The 16,240-nt window shown below is 35.0% G+C and overlaps 1 protein-coding gene across 2 annotated transcripts in view; it reads right to left on the bottom strand.

Moving 5' to 3' along the window:
* The window catches only part of LOC126827727 (uncharacterized protein DDB_G0283697), a 31,615-nt gene extending 16,484 nt beyond the window's left edge, over nt 1-15,131 (bottom strand). Inside the window, exons 1-2 of one of the 2 annotated variants that reach the window (XM_050557222.2) lie at nt 14,979-15,131; nt 14,260-14,619 (exon numbers count right to left, since the gene is read on the bottom strand). In XM_050557222.2, the coding sequence (XP_050413179.2) occupies nt 14,260-14,404 (145 nt within the window). In that variant the 5' untranslated portion in view covers nt 14,405-14,619; nt 14,979-15,131. The remainder of the gene's footprint in view (nt 1-14,259; nt 14,620-14,978) is intronic. The other variant, XM_050557223.2, reaches the window with a different exon arrangement.
* Nucleotides 15,132-16,240: the final 1,109 nt, after the last annotated feature.

Genomic DNA, 16,240 nt, shown 5'->3' with positions numbered 1-16,240 from the left:
ATTTTTAGACGTACCCCCACAACAATATTATAGGCGTGGTTCTCCTAGAGAAGGCAGGTATATAGCGCCATTTAACTTAGAGAGAAATTTCATACATGAAGTTTGTTAAGAATCAAGAGATGTGGATGAATGTTTTTTTTATTCAACTAGGTTATTTCTGGACAAACTCTTTGGTTCAAGGTACACGTGACTCTTTTACAGATTGGGTGGATGACGCTGGAGGAATAAAAGATAAGGCATAATGTGACTCGTTTCCGTGTTACATGTCAAACCCACAGCTTATATTTATGTCCAATTCACTCTGCTGTCGGTAACAGTACATGTATATTATAAAAGAACGTGGATGGATATACACGTACCGGTAATTTTTTAAATCAATAAATAATAAATTCAATTCTGAAGTTATTAGGTTAGTAAAACAGTACGTGTAACTTGATGAATCATTGTTTATTGTTTGATTACTTTTACTTACCAATGAAATGTAATAAAAGTCAAGGGGTCATGCTTGATTGAACACCGCTTGACATGCTATAACTGTGGTTGTGTTTCGTTTTTGTTGTTTTTAATCAAATTAATCCCGATCTTGAGATTTTCCATTTATTTTAAAATCATTCTGTCTCGAAGTGCAATCAATGATAATTTTCATTATCTATTTTTAAAATAAACTGGTCAAGTAAATTGGCTGGTTTTACAGCAGTCATTGAATCATTATAATATTGACAGTATAAACTCCACCCCGTCTAAGGTCAAAGATTAGTGGTAAATATTTCAGGTGAGACGATCGTATTCAGGTGTGTAAAGGTGTACTGTATAAATTTCATGTCCCAGGTGAGATAATAGTTCTATTTATACCACACTGAGTCAATGACTGGGGGAAATTTGAAATCGCTTGTTGAAAATTGAATGGTAATGACATGTTGGGCACGTCAAGTCATCCGACCCTTGTTCTTGATATCATATTCAGGGACATAAAAAACAATATTAAAGGATTGCTTTAATATTTATAATGGTGCGAGTCAATAAACGAATTCAAACGACATTATTTGGTCACGGACATGATGTGTGGGCATGATTTGCGCACAGGTACTTTTATATCAATAATAAATAATCTCCATATCTCTATAACGAAGACTAAATAGGCCAAATACAAATTATGTTGATATATTATCTTACATATTTTGTACTGAGAAAGAAATAATCATTCTTCCACATCGACGACCATTAATCAGACTCGAAAGTCAATCCGAAGGTGCGATTTATCAGATCATGCTTTTCAAGATGGAACGCCCGTGGGTTACGAAGAACGTCACTAGATCATGAATTATGAATGAACAGTTACTAAAATCGGACATACTGTAGTCCGTCTATAAACTGTCAGACGATTAGTTAATGACAGCTAAATAAAATCTATGGTCAATATAAGGCGTGTTTTAACATACCAATTGTTACTCTATTCACGGCTATCACTTTGTTGCGTGCCGGTACCTGAGGGTATTGTCTATTTAAACATTGCCATCGTCCTGTTACATGAGTGGATGTACATGTAATATGGACGTTAAACGATGGGAGTCTCTTTGTACAGTACAGATTGATCGTACATGGTTATTGCAGGGGGACCGCACCGAACACAAACAATTATACAAGACAAACCTACGGACAGGACACAATATACACATACAGTGCAAACAACAAACGCACCTATCAGATCATGTTATATTGTATTTCGTCGTCAGAAGCTACGGGGGCGTACATGTACTTAGCGATGGAGACCATTGGCGATTGTAGTTACGTGTACGTTTTACAATATTGACATACATGTAGGTATGTCCTTAGGGCCTCTACCACAAATACAAAAACTACACGTCCAATTTCTCACTCTGTCTGATCAACGTGTACATAACTGGCTACATAATGAAGCTGTAGGGTAGCCATGTATTAAATGCTTCTGTTTTATTTCCCCAATCTCGAAAAGTACATAAAAATACCAATCGAAATATGTTCAATAAAAATGTGTGCACCCGCCTCTACCCCACCCCTTGTTTTTGCGCTTTCTGAAATAAGGAACAAATTATTGACAAGCAGAAGCCGGACGAACACGTGCCTCTAAATGTAGGACGTTTCTCTAATACTTGGAACAATACACCCATCCGTCTCAATTGTAGTAAAAATATCCAAATGCATCTTAGGATTGGCCAGTTTACATTCGGATCAATTTAGATGTCCACACTGAGATATGGTTGTATATTGTCGTCGCACGAGTCCGTCCGTCGCTCTCTCAAATTAATATATGTTGTCAACAATAGTGAGAAGAAGAATCCTATTGAATGCTAGTACAGTTATAACCCTTTGTACCATCTTGTGAACTATTTAAACAGTAAAATTTATGTTTCGACATTTGTGATAAATAAGTTTATGAAGTTACTGTTTCCGAGAATTACTTCTAGTTTAAGATGACATTTATCAAACTACAATTTGAATGATTTCTGAAATTGACACTAAATTAAAATAACCAAATAATCTTTTTAAAATATCTAAATATTTGCTGGTAAGTTTATAAGGTATGTTTCATCCTGCTTAACAGTTCAATTATAACTATATATTGTCAACCATCTTTATGGTTTTAGGTCAAGTAGATCCCTCGTTAATATCATATTAATCTTTAAGGTCAAGCAATGTCAATGATAGGTCAGATAATTACAATGACCACAGAATAATAAATATTCAGTGTCTCAGTAAGGTTGATGGTGAAAAGAAGCTCATTTTACAGCACCCCACCCCCTTTCACTCCTTACACACATAAATTAGTTTACGGTCATCTTCTCACATGCAGACACACATTTTGAGATTAATTTTGAACAACATGCACAGTGTATACAAAATGTACTGTACAATAACGTTGCATTTTAAAGGTTTTAATTGAGTCTACCTTGACATAAACCAAAGGTACAATGTAGTCTATGTAAACTTTCTTTATTGAAATAAATGCCAAGCACATACATGTAACATGGGCTTATAAAGACTCAGAAATATGTCAGATATATTATACATATTTCATTCTTATCTGATATTTTCGTGTCAACATATTCGCCATGTTTACACACATATATAAATATACACCACATTCTTATCACGATACGGACAAAATAGTACAAGCATAAATTAAAGGGGGGGGGGGAATTTTAGCTACGAGAACGTAGCTAAAAACATTGAGATATACTGATGTGCTTGTTTTTAGCTACGATTGGGTTGCCTTTAGTACCAAGTGGCAAATTCAATTTCTTTATTAATGCATGTAGCATCTTAAAAATGAGATAATTTTATACTATTATGACTAATTAAACTTACAGAGGGCAATGTAGTGGCACAACTATCGCCTTACTCAAAATATTCGCATTTAAATTAATGAATCGTTGTTTTTATCCGACATACACCGTTATGCATCTCCCGTTTAAAAATGGCGTTCCTAGTAACGGCTTAACGTTTCGATTTTAAATACATGTACGATGATTTATACCCGTTTCAGGTAGTATTACATGTATATGCTTAATTGTAGTTGGATGTGACAGAAATATTATAAATAACAATAATCAATCGGTTTTTTTGATGAAAAATATTGTCAATTTTGCTTACTGAGGCCCGATGTGATTTGCGTTGGGATTTGCTACGTGGAACTACATTGTATATAGTACCATCTCTTATCTCGAAACACGGAAGGTTGAGAGATGAGGTTTGTTAGCTAGCGGGATTTGTTTGGGCTGCCTCGATTCCGTCTACTCGTCTTCGAGATAAAATGAAAGAGAGAGAAGGAGACAGACATAGAGAGAGAGAGAGAGAGAGAGAGAGAGAGAGATGGGGTATAACACCAACTAGACACAAACTCGGGACCAACACATGACTAAGCTTTCTTTTAGGGGTCATTAGCTGTGGGAGGAAACCGGAGTACCCGGAGATAGGCGATCATACTTCTCGTCATACTCCTCGTAAGCGGGGAATCGAAACCATGCTACTTAAGTCAATGACAGACCTTATGATCTAACGCGTACGTGTTAAACCATTCGGCCAGCCAATCCCCCTTACTCGCCTTCGAATTCTAGATATCTTTGTCAAGAGTACCAAATTGTCAATGGGATCTAGGGTTTGGCGAACGACTTGGCACATAGTCGCGAATTGTCTGAATCAAGCAAATTATAAACATAAATATTGAATGATTGACGGCCTGATATTCCAAAATAAAGAGGAAACCTTAGACCACGCGCAATCAAAATTATAAAGGATTATTGTTATAACGTATTGATGAACCATCAATAATTTTACTCCTTCATGTGCGTTATTTGTTTTAAGAGACAAAGTTCCCCCCACTACAGAATAATGATATCCCATTGAATTATACGTTATCCCGTCTGGCACCAATATACCACTTCTTTTCATTTGAATTTGATAAGATAAACTAATAATTAATCACCATTACGGCATTTGTATGTTCATGTACTTTTTACATATATTTAACTAAAATTTAAAACCATTTTTTTAAATCTTTATATCATGACATTATTTGGTTGATCCATTTACCCATACAACTCTAATGACCCTATAAATTCCATGTTGTTGAGGTGTAAACACATAAAAGAGAATAAAAATCGAACAGGATCAATCAATCGTAACCAGTGGTCATATACAGGTAACTAAAGCCCAATGGACTAATTCCTAGACTACTGCTGGATAAAAAAGCCACGTATCTTCAATGGGAACGATTGTATAGATATCCATTATATTCATAAACGCCATGAAAGCGTGAGAATGCACACAATAATACATTTTTTTATCACAGTTGGTGATCGCGAATAAAAGATGACTAAGAATTTTAGTTAAGACGTAAATACTCTTTGGCTTCCTAAAAATGTATATGTACACGACCAGTAAGAAAGCAATCCCCTGAGAAATAATTCTCAGCAAGAAACTAAACGCGGATTATTTCTCTCACCGAAAAAAAGGTACGGGCGAGCTTTTACCAAGAGCATAATTGCATATATTATAACAGCCGTGATTTTTGCCGATTATAAAATCTCGGTTTGAATATTTTTTTGTGTTTCCATGGAAACCAATTATATTCATTTTTTGTTTATAATAGTTAATCTGGGGTACATGAATATCTGAAAACCGTTAAAGATATATTTATGAAATGTGTTCACACGTCAACGTATTATAGTAGTAGCGCCTTATGCTAATTAGAAAATTATCGGTTGAATAATTGTGTTTCCATAGAAACCAATTTTGGGGTACAATTATTATTCTCGAGAATATCTGAGTAACTGTTCAAGCCTATCTGTAACCTGTTATATTGAAGTTTGGGCTTATTTCTTTGTCAGACAATTGTTTTCCCATATAAAATTTTCAAGAGTTGTTGTGCAGGGCCGTCACATAGGGGAGGGCTGGAGGAGGCATATGCCCGGGGGCGACACTAGATGTTGTGGGGGGGGGGGGCAGATTATCTAAGTGCATACTGCAGAAACATTATTTTTGGTGTTTTCACATGTTTGATACACGTAAATATCTAGATTAATACGCCATTTTCTCAAACAAGACTCGTTTGTGAATGTATGGATTGAATTGTGAACCATCGTCCCTTATAGGTATAGAATGAGCTCTATGACCTTCTATCATCAATGACCCAGGTAATGAAATGGGGATAATGACCCGGGTTGAAAGAAACTTGTTAATCGTTTGTTCATCATTAAGTCCATTTTCTAACACAGATTTGTAGAGAATGATTTGCACCAACAGCTATAACGTCATTATTGTTTCCAAAACTGGGTTCTCATGAGTTTGTCGTTTCCCAGTAATGCAAATAACAAACAATGGTGTTTAAAAGTATTTAAAGCATGCCGAGACTGACAAACCTTACAGTAGCATAATGAATGCTGCAGAATTGTGTAAATTTATCAATTACTGAAATACCCATCATGAGAAATCCTATCACCTTTGTTGAACCTTACTAAATACACAGGTTATACAAAACCTGATGAAAATGTGGGCGTAGCCCGAAAAACAGACATATTCTAAATGTTCACTGTTTACCTCTACACAACCGCAGCTGCATCGGGCTTGATTCTAGTCGGGGATTCTTTTTTCTTTAAATATTTTTAAAAATAATGTAATTGTACGTGGGTTCGAAAAAGTTGCTCGTTTTGAAACGGACAATTCAAGCTTGACAACAAAATATGATGCTCCAGCAATTCTATTTAAAACTAGTCTTTATGAAAGATGAGCGTGCATATCAATATGGTGTTTCTTTAAAAATAATAATAATATCATAATGCATGCATATCGATGTTTTTATTCTTATAATTATTTTAAAGTGTTTGTTCTCCCTGGGATGGTTTATTAATGTTTCAACACGTTCCGTTATCTTTTAATTAAACTATTTATTTTTTTGTGTGTATTTGTTTAATAGATATACTTGTGCCCTCAGTAAGGTCGAAAACAAGCATAACTATTGAATAAGTGACTATATGCGTCCACAGTTTTAATTGTGTATGGTATGAAGATTTATGGAACGATATTATCGCGAATTGTGAATACATAGATTTATTTTTACTAAACCAATGGTTTGATATACATGTATATGCACATGTAATTAAATAACGTAATACGACCGTTATCATTTAAATCAACCCATCAAAAATCGATAATTTCTATAAGCTACATATATCAGGACTAGCGTCACGCCAACCAACCAAATCCAATTAAAGATAACTTTATGATTGGCCAATCAATACCATAACCTTGTGATTACCCATTACTTCTATAATTTTCCCTTATAAATGCAGGTCAGTAGTTACGTATATAGAACGATCAAGGATATTTTCCTATTTCATTTACTAAAGCTAATACCGGACAACAGCTGTTGATTTTCGGTCATTCACGAATAAGACAAATATCATCACAGTAAAAACACCTGTGTTAAATCAGCGTCCTATAAATTTCGCATAACCTTTCATTGTATTTCATTTTATGTATATTTCAACCCGCGCTTTTCAACACTTACTACACCATTCTACACACAGAGAATAATCTATACCGAGAATAGATCTCTGTCCTGAATGACCGCCATATCAATAAATGAATATACTATTTTGTAATGCGGCTTGACTCCGTTTCACATCAGTCATACACACAGTGATTAAATAAACATTTTCTATTTTATTAAATGGAAGTGGAATAATTAATACTTCTCAAAATCATCGAGTTAAGAAACGTTAACCATTAAAAAAATCAACTCGTTTTTTTTTTAAATTACAACTGACGCAGTATTTGGGGCTGGACGGTGAGCGATGAGCTCTACTTCCGTTAAAAGACACGTCACACACCCCTCCCCACCTACATGTAATATCAATATACATGTAGGTAATTTTGTGACCGAAGTCTTTCTAAAATCATAGAAAAGCCGCTGTAAACCATCTACAATGTAACACCTATAACTTACAATGTTCACCGTGTAGGTAAGACGTGACAATTTATACATATCATCTATTTAATGTATAACACTTTAATACTTTAATACCATCCTGACTTTCTTACAGTAATTTATCTTATCAACGACATACCTCTCAACATTCTTGATTTGTGTGGAAATTAGACAACAAATATTACATTACGATACATTTTAACATACGTCAAAACATATGCCAACCATTTAAGCATTAATGTCTAGTTACAACAGAGCTGCAAACAGCTCCATGTACATGTATAGCGGATTGGTGGCGGGAGTTGGTAGTGGATGCTCAGATTTTGGAATTGGATAATGCTTGGTCAGCGGCAACCCCAACCCCAACCTCTTCTCCTGTGGGCCCTGAGCAGAGTCCTAGAAAGGACGTTTCCGATTATATTTGATTTTTGAACAATTTTAATGCTAGAGCTGTTTTTGTAGGGTCTGCACTTTAAGTGCGGGCACTCAGAAATTTCAGACCAACACCATAAGAATAATTACAACCGAGGATCTTTCACATTTAATCAATTTCTAATTATAGATTTTATGCCAAATAATTACGTCATACTAATTTCATTTACAGGTCAGATTTTTATCATACTGTTTAATTCATTTTTAATTACATACATTAATGACGTAATGGTCGCAATTACATGTACTCTCTTATCTAATCTAAAAGTTGTTTCAATACCCTTGTTTAATTCAGGGTGATGTCAGATTTGGAATAGATGATGACGATGCGATCATAAGAGACTAGATAAAAACCACTGTAGTTTATAAATGAAATGGGGTTTAACGCCAAACGGTTTTGCACAAACCGGGATAATAAAGACGGACATTCACCAGGGCAGCGGTATTTCATGCTACTGGTCTACCAGCACCAAGTGGAAAACATACATGTACTATTATATTGAATTCCAACTACCCGGGTATCTTTACGTACACGCCGATGTCTATGCGGGACCTCAGTTTTTCGTCCGATCCGAACGACTAGACAGCTGTCCTTGCCTGGCGCTCCGTCCTGCACCACTGACATGGGGAAACCATGCCGGAAAATTCAGATGAACTTTCTCGGCCAACACCAGGAGCGAACACAGGCTAGCTAGTCACCGTGGCTCCTCCACCCACTCAAGTGTGGCCTGTGTTATTAAGTTGCACAATTTTATCTTTTAAACAGTATCAGGTTGCTGGTTTCGTTTGTAATGGAACGGGTGTGATCGACTACATGTATATGTATCTGATTCCGACATCTCGATCGTGAATAATAGTGTCGTTAAGGTTGGGTATGTTTATCAACTTCTACAACAAATAAATTCCAGTACGGCTTGTCCTTTGCGTTTCTTCTTATACATGTTTAACATATCTGATCTATAAATACATTTACATACGACGCAAATTTTATAAATAAATGTATGCAAATATTAGTTTTATGTCCACATGTATGACAGCTTCGTTTAATATCTATTCAAATGTAGATAAAAATAAAGCATGTCATCTGTGGAATGGGGTTAACGTTTTAAACAGCCTGTTTTGGTGTATAGCGGGTCATAATTAATATGTATATACATTTATAAGAAGCATATAAAATGAGGCGTGACTCGGTGAACATGGCACTAGCTCACTAACCAGGATGTGCAGGGGTCGATCCCGGTGTTGACCTACATGTAGATACATAATGTGCTTTCCAGTATGCATGTAAATGACGAGTGACATTTTAATTTCGCAAAAAAGCTCTGAAAGAATTGGACACTTAATGTCTTGAATAAATATGTATATAAACATTTATAATAAGCACGATAACCAGGATGTACAGGGATCTATCCCAGAATTAGATACATGTAGTTCTTTTCGGATTTTCCAGTAAATATGTAAATGACGAGTGACATTTTAATTTCGCAAAAAAAGCTGTGAACGAATTCTACACCTTCAGCGTAATGTCTTTAATGTCATTGCAATATGTGGTTATTTGTACATGTAGTTCCGACAGGGCATTACACCTATCTTGTACAGCTCCGTTTTAATATCTATATGTTTTATGTACATGTACAGGACAATGTTATGATTCTGAAAATCATTGTTCATGGCAGAGTTAGCAATAACGGTGTGAGATTTATATGTATGATAATGTGGCCTACATGTAGACCAGATTATATATATTATACAATATTCTTGATAACCAAATTAACAAATCTAACGCTATAAATAATGGGGTTTAATATCCTACTGTTCTGCTCCGAACTGGGCTAATGAAGACGGTATTTACATAATTAATAGACCATATTACATGTACATCTGTAGGTTATAATGCAATAAAATAAACTATTTATAGTACAATTAACGTGCAGATATTACATAACAGATGTATATTTATGTGTATCTACCTACAATGAAGAAGTATTAAATACGAAACGAAGTATAATACATGACCACGTACGTAGAGACGTTACTCAGAAATGGAATGGGGTTTAACGTCCTACTGTTATGACACAGTACACATCCTAATATCAGGATATCTTCATGCACCGAATATGTAGGTATTGCTTGTTCAATAAACTTCCGGTAAACCATTTATGTACATGTAGGTAGACTATAATATGACACCCTTTGTATTTTAAATGGTTTTTTTTAAAAAAAAACAAAACAACCCTGCTATATAGTGTTATGTATGACTCAAAAAGTTATAAGCATCTTAATGAGAAGTTGACGTATTATAACGGGAAGTTTTGTAGATGGTTGTTTTTTAAGGATATGAATAATACAATGCGTCACTTAATAAATGCTAGTATATTTCTTATTTTTTTCATTTTTGTAATTCTGTATTTAAAACGTCCACCCATTTCGGTAAAAATTTAGGCTAACAATTCATACCAAAGCCTGGCTTTGATTTCCAAACTATGTAATACATGTAAGGGCTGATAATTTCGCTGATGAAAATAGTAGGCTACCTGGTGACTATTGATACCGACTGGATTGGGTTAAATTATTTCAATGACATTTGGTAATTGAACTGAAAATACACAAGACACGGTCTAGTGGAATACAATTCCTGTGTATTACTGAAAGACGTTTCGACTATTATATAAATGGGCTATTAATAATATACATGTTAGATTGATCTTTTCGAAATTTAATGGTTTACCAAACAGCCCTACATGCAAATATCCACGCCAATTTATGTTTTGGTGGAATGTCTTGCTTTTGGTGCATGCAAAACATTACGTGTAAACTATACATCTACTCTATGTCAACTTGTTGGTATGACAAGGACAGCTGTCTAGTCTTTCGGATGAGACGAACAACCGAGGTCCCGTGTAAACATTGGAATGCACGTAAAAGATCCCTTGGCAGTTGGAATTCGATATAAGAGTAGGCGATAGTGCTGCTACCCAGGCAAAATTTCACTCATAGCACACTGTATGGCGTATGCCCGTCTTTATTAGCCCAGTTTAGGAGCAGAACAGTAGGACGTTAAACCCCATTTCATTTTTTGGGGGTATTTTACATTCAGTAAATATTTTATTATATCCCAGGTAAGAGACGGAACTGCCTGTAGATATTTCGTGGGAAATTATGTTGCCTCTTACATGTGTATATTTCAGTGTGAATTTTAAATTTACCTTGTGCCTACAGGTACGTATTAATCACATGTTTTACACCCAGGACAAGCGACATAAATTACTCATTTAATAAAAAGGTTTGTCAAAAACGTTTACTAAGTGGTAGGCTATAAATCATATTTGATACGGCAATTTTCATTATGTATGAATGACGACGGCATTACGATAAATGTAAATGCACGTAAAGTAAAACGCAGAATAGTCATGCGGTAAGAAAAAAACCGTATTATAATGGATAAAGCCCACTGAAAATATCTGGTTGAACTTTATATAAAGGGTTTGGAGTGCGAATAATTACCCAAATTTATATTAATCTATTGGTTTAGTCTTTATCTTTACATATTGGGTAGAGGTTTTTGTACGATCGTGTATTTGTAGGGCCTCGTCGTCCAGTGGGGTTCATAATTTAAGAGTGGAACTGAAATATACCGGTATGTAATAGTGAAGGGCAGTTGATTTTCGTGTTGACTCATGTAAACAGAGAGATAGAGAGAAATGGGGTTTAACGCCCACTCGACACAAACTAGGTCATTTCGAGACTAACATATGATTTAATTTTATTTCAATAATTCGCTTATGCGTAGGGGTCTTTAGCTGTGGGAGGAAACCGGAGGACCCGGGGAAAAAACCCACGAGGTTGGACAGGCGACCCAACTCCTTGCCACGTACATGTACAACTGGGGGAGTCGAACTCTTGTAAACAAAATAAAAGTAAAACAAATTCAGTTTAGAATACATGGTAAATATTTTGTCTCAAAAGATATTCATGTATACACATTGTACACTGGTATTTTATTGTAGATGGCCTGTAGAATATATAATCAGGTTCTTTGACATAAAAAAGTAAGATGAATCTCATCGATGTAGCGCAAAGGGTGGCCACGGTAAACACAACTATAGGTTTAATACTGTGATGTGTATACGTTGTAGAATTCTTCCAACCGTGACTAGATGGAAAAAAACTGCGAAATAACTTAAGAACTCTACAATACACGTATAATCAATCGGCATTTTTCTTCGATGAGGCGTCATTTTTTTTACAATCTGGGTCATTCGTTACAGCTACGTAGGTTCTTACTTGGAGTATTCACGCTAAAGCGGGCACTTCGGCAATGGTTTCACCTACATTTACATGTACACGTTTCAACGAAGACATCCCATCATATTATAAAAAAAATCGAAAATCTTCTTTCCGACCCGTATCAAAGAGATATATTTGTTTTAAAAGAAACAAGAGCGGGTATCATATATTTCGAGAAGTGACGTTTGTTTTATAACTGTTCGACTTGTATAACTGTATCTGTTCCATAGATCTGGTTTTATAGCTTTAAGTGGTGAATGTTGTGAAATACTTCCTCTTTCTGTTCCTCTTTCTGTAACAGCCAGAACCACTTCTTATTTATTTACAAGTCTCACACGCCCAACTACATGTAATTGTTTTATTATTTGTTTTAAATAAAACGAAACGAAAGGTGATTCACAAAGCCTTTTTTAGTAAGAAAAGATTTAGGACGAGATGGGTAAACAAATAATCCAATACATGAACGTCGAGTCAGAACAAGTCTGTGACGATATGACAAAAGTTTGTGTGTAAAGGTGAAACTGTTTATATAGGTACATGTTAAAATAGATAAAACAAAGATAACACTGTTACTAACATAACGACATTTATTTCTTCTGCTTATATGTCCTCATTTTTTTTCTCCTTTTTTACTTTTGAATTAGAAATAGTTGCAACTGTATGTTATACAGTGTGTATTACGTATAATTCCGGACAAATATTCATGTAAAGATACGGCATTTGTTGATATTAATTGATGTTTGGGGTTTGTCCCTTGGATGCAGTATCTTGTCCAGAAGTTATTTATTTATATTCTCCATCATGCTGCATGTAATAAATATACATGTACACATGTATGTATGTAACACGATATAAAATAAACAGTCTTTATTTGGTATCCTATATTTAACGGATCCGGTATTACGTTATTATTATTTTTTAAAACCTAGTATTAGTTATCATGCTGCAAGTAATAAATATTACGTTGATAACACGATATAAAATAAACAGTCTTTATTTGGTATCCTACATTTAACGTATCCAGTATTACGTTATTATTATTTTTAATAACCCAGTATTGGTTATCATTATATCTAATAACCTGGGCCCTGTTTCTCGAAATCTTAACTAGAGTTAAAATCCAAATTTTAGTAGATACTTCAATTATGATTGGCTAAGCACTAAAATCCAATCTAACATTATCCAATCAAATTACTAAAATTCGGATTTTATATTAGTTTAAATTTCGTGAAGCAGGCCCCTGGTGTTACGTTTTAATTGTATTTGATTGTTATGTTTGTTGCATATTCTGTAGATATTTGCCTACTATTCACATAGCTGTATCATTTGCTTGATAAAGACGAGAGTATCCTCGTTGAAACGTCACTTAGTATTAAACTCAGTAATTGGGTATCCATAAAATTGTACTTCGTGTTAACCTGGTTCCTGGTAGAAGTCATCAAAATGTGCATCCAATATTTACTTTTTTGACAGTACATGTGTGAAATAAAGTATTAAAAATGACTCCGAGTTTAGGCTGAACCATATAAGTAAACCTTATTGAAGAAATCTCCAGTTAAACATCTTTAGCATAGAATTTTTTTTCCCTCGGGTTTCACTTTCACCTTTTCTAACATAACCTCTGAATCGTGCTATATGTACTGATAGTATTAAACTTTACTACATGTATATAGGTACGTGTACTTCAATGGACGTTGTAATACATGATGGCTATACGATGAAAATATTATTTTGTAAGTTGTTGGGATATATATTGTTCGATAATATACATGTACATGTACGTGTACTAATATAATACTATTACCAGGATAATTACAGGTAAAATTACAGGTAGTACATCCTGCAAATTACATCCTTATTATCTACATTATACACCTATGATGCAATAAGTAAACATATAAAACATGGATATCTGTATATATTTATATTATTGCACTTTCAATATTATAATGTCCGTGTGTGTGTTTGGGGGGAGGGGGGCATAGTAAATGCAACATTACATGTACATGTAGATAAAATAGTACATAAACTATACTTAAATTATACTAAAAAAAATGAAAGAATGTTTTACTTACCACTTGAAGTAAAAGAAACATCTTGATGATGAGAACCTGGTATCCACACAATCACCAACAGCAAACCACACAACAATGTCTGAATATTCCATCTTATAATGTCTGTCTTTGAAGCCATGTTTTTCATATATTTCAGTCTCGACATCTTTTTAAACGCATCATTGAACAAAACAAGTCCAGTTCACACACTCAGTCCTACATTCCAATGTCACCGTTTACAAATTTACTTTCACTAAAACCTAATTAAACCCCTTAATCACAAGTAAAACAATCGCTAATTAACCACTTACACTGTTTACCTACCATCAACAAACCCCCTTAAACCCAATTTGTATAACACCTATATACCTATTGTTTTACCTGAAAAAGACAAAGAGATTTCTATTACAACATATAACGTTTATGGTTATTGGCGATCGGGATATAACGCACACTTAAGAAGGCCCTTGTATATTACATAGCCAATATTGACCAACGAAATTTGATTATATCACTGATGTTAATACAAATACCTGGCCACAAATACGATCTTCGATAGCCCAATACACTTATCACGTCCTACAGAAGTAAATCTTCAAACGCTTTTCATAAACAAATTTATATAACGTTCGAGGTGACCTAGATTCTCGCTTATGTCAACTAAAAACATTTCCTAATAATAAATGATTGATTTGATCGTTGTTGTAAAAAATGTCGGATGAAATTATAAAGAAAATTACCTGTTTATTCGAATTGAACATTCTTCCCCTACATTACACCTATATACCATAATCCTGTGCGCGCGATAAGAAGACGATAACTGTATCTCCATTTACGTTCCATTCTGACCCTTGACGCGCCCGACCTGTCATCGTGAATAACATATTGTACAGCGACATCTGACGGACAGGTAAACACATTTTTTATTTAAGGGACATAACTCTGTATTGAAGTTGACACAAGTTTCTTTGCAAAGGAATCAACTAATTGTAAAAGAAAACATAATGTAGGCCTATTGCAATTTATATTCTTTAATTATGCCAGTATAATCTTGTTTTAGATTTAATAAATCGGCAAAAACAGGATAGGTGCTTTATTATATGATTTTTGAAAGATGATATGCACCGTGCAGATTGTTTACCAGGGCAATGTTGTCATTCCATAACCGATGAAGTTAGTAGTTGTTTTTAACTAAAGCAAGTTGCATCGCTGACGTCCCATCGACAATAAGACCATCCTTATAAAATGTACTATGTGAAAACATCGTAGGTTATTGAGTATTTGCTAAAGTTTAGAAGAGAGAGAGAAATGGGGTTTAACTTCCACTCAACACAAACTGGGTCATTTCGGGACTAACACATGGTTCAATTTTACTTCAACAATTCGCTGACGCGTAGGGGTCTTTAGCAGTGGGAAGAAACCGGAGGACCCAGAGAAAACCCACGAGGTTGGACAGGCGACCCTACTCCTTGTCACGTACAATCGGGGAATCGAAACCACGCCAGTTGATTCAATGACAGACCTAATGATACAGCGCGCACACGCAAAAAAATTCGGCCATCCAACCCCCCGCTAAAGTTTAGAAACACTCGACAAAAGTAATTTAGACTAGACCCAGTTCAACATGGAACCGAGACTCGTTTTGTTATACATGTACATGTATGTTCATAAAAATACGTGCGCGCTTTATCATAAAGCCTGTCATTGAGTCAACTGGCGTGGTTTCGAATCCCCGGTTGTATTATACTAAACATAAAAAAGAAAACAGATCGATGTGAAGCTCTAAAGCAATATTTCGTAAAGACAATGAATTTTACAACAGGAGATCAAAGGTACGGAGCTGATGCCTTTTCACCGAGTCCCATACACATGGAACCGAGCCAAACCCGGTACCTTTGGGCTTTCTATTTGTGAGATCAGTAGCGGGATGCACGGATAATTGCGATTGGTAAAGGTAGTTTATTTTACAAGGTTAAAACGTTTTAAGTGCTTGAAACATGTT

Source organism: Patella vulgata, chromosome 7, assembly GCF_932274485.2.
Source record: "Patella vulgata chromosome 7, xgPatVulg1.2, whole genome shotgun sequence".
NCBI lineage: Eukaryota > Metazoa > Mollusca > Gastropoda > Patellidae > Patella > Patella vulgata.
This window is presented reverse-complemented; position numbering and strand designations above follow the sequence as displayed.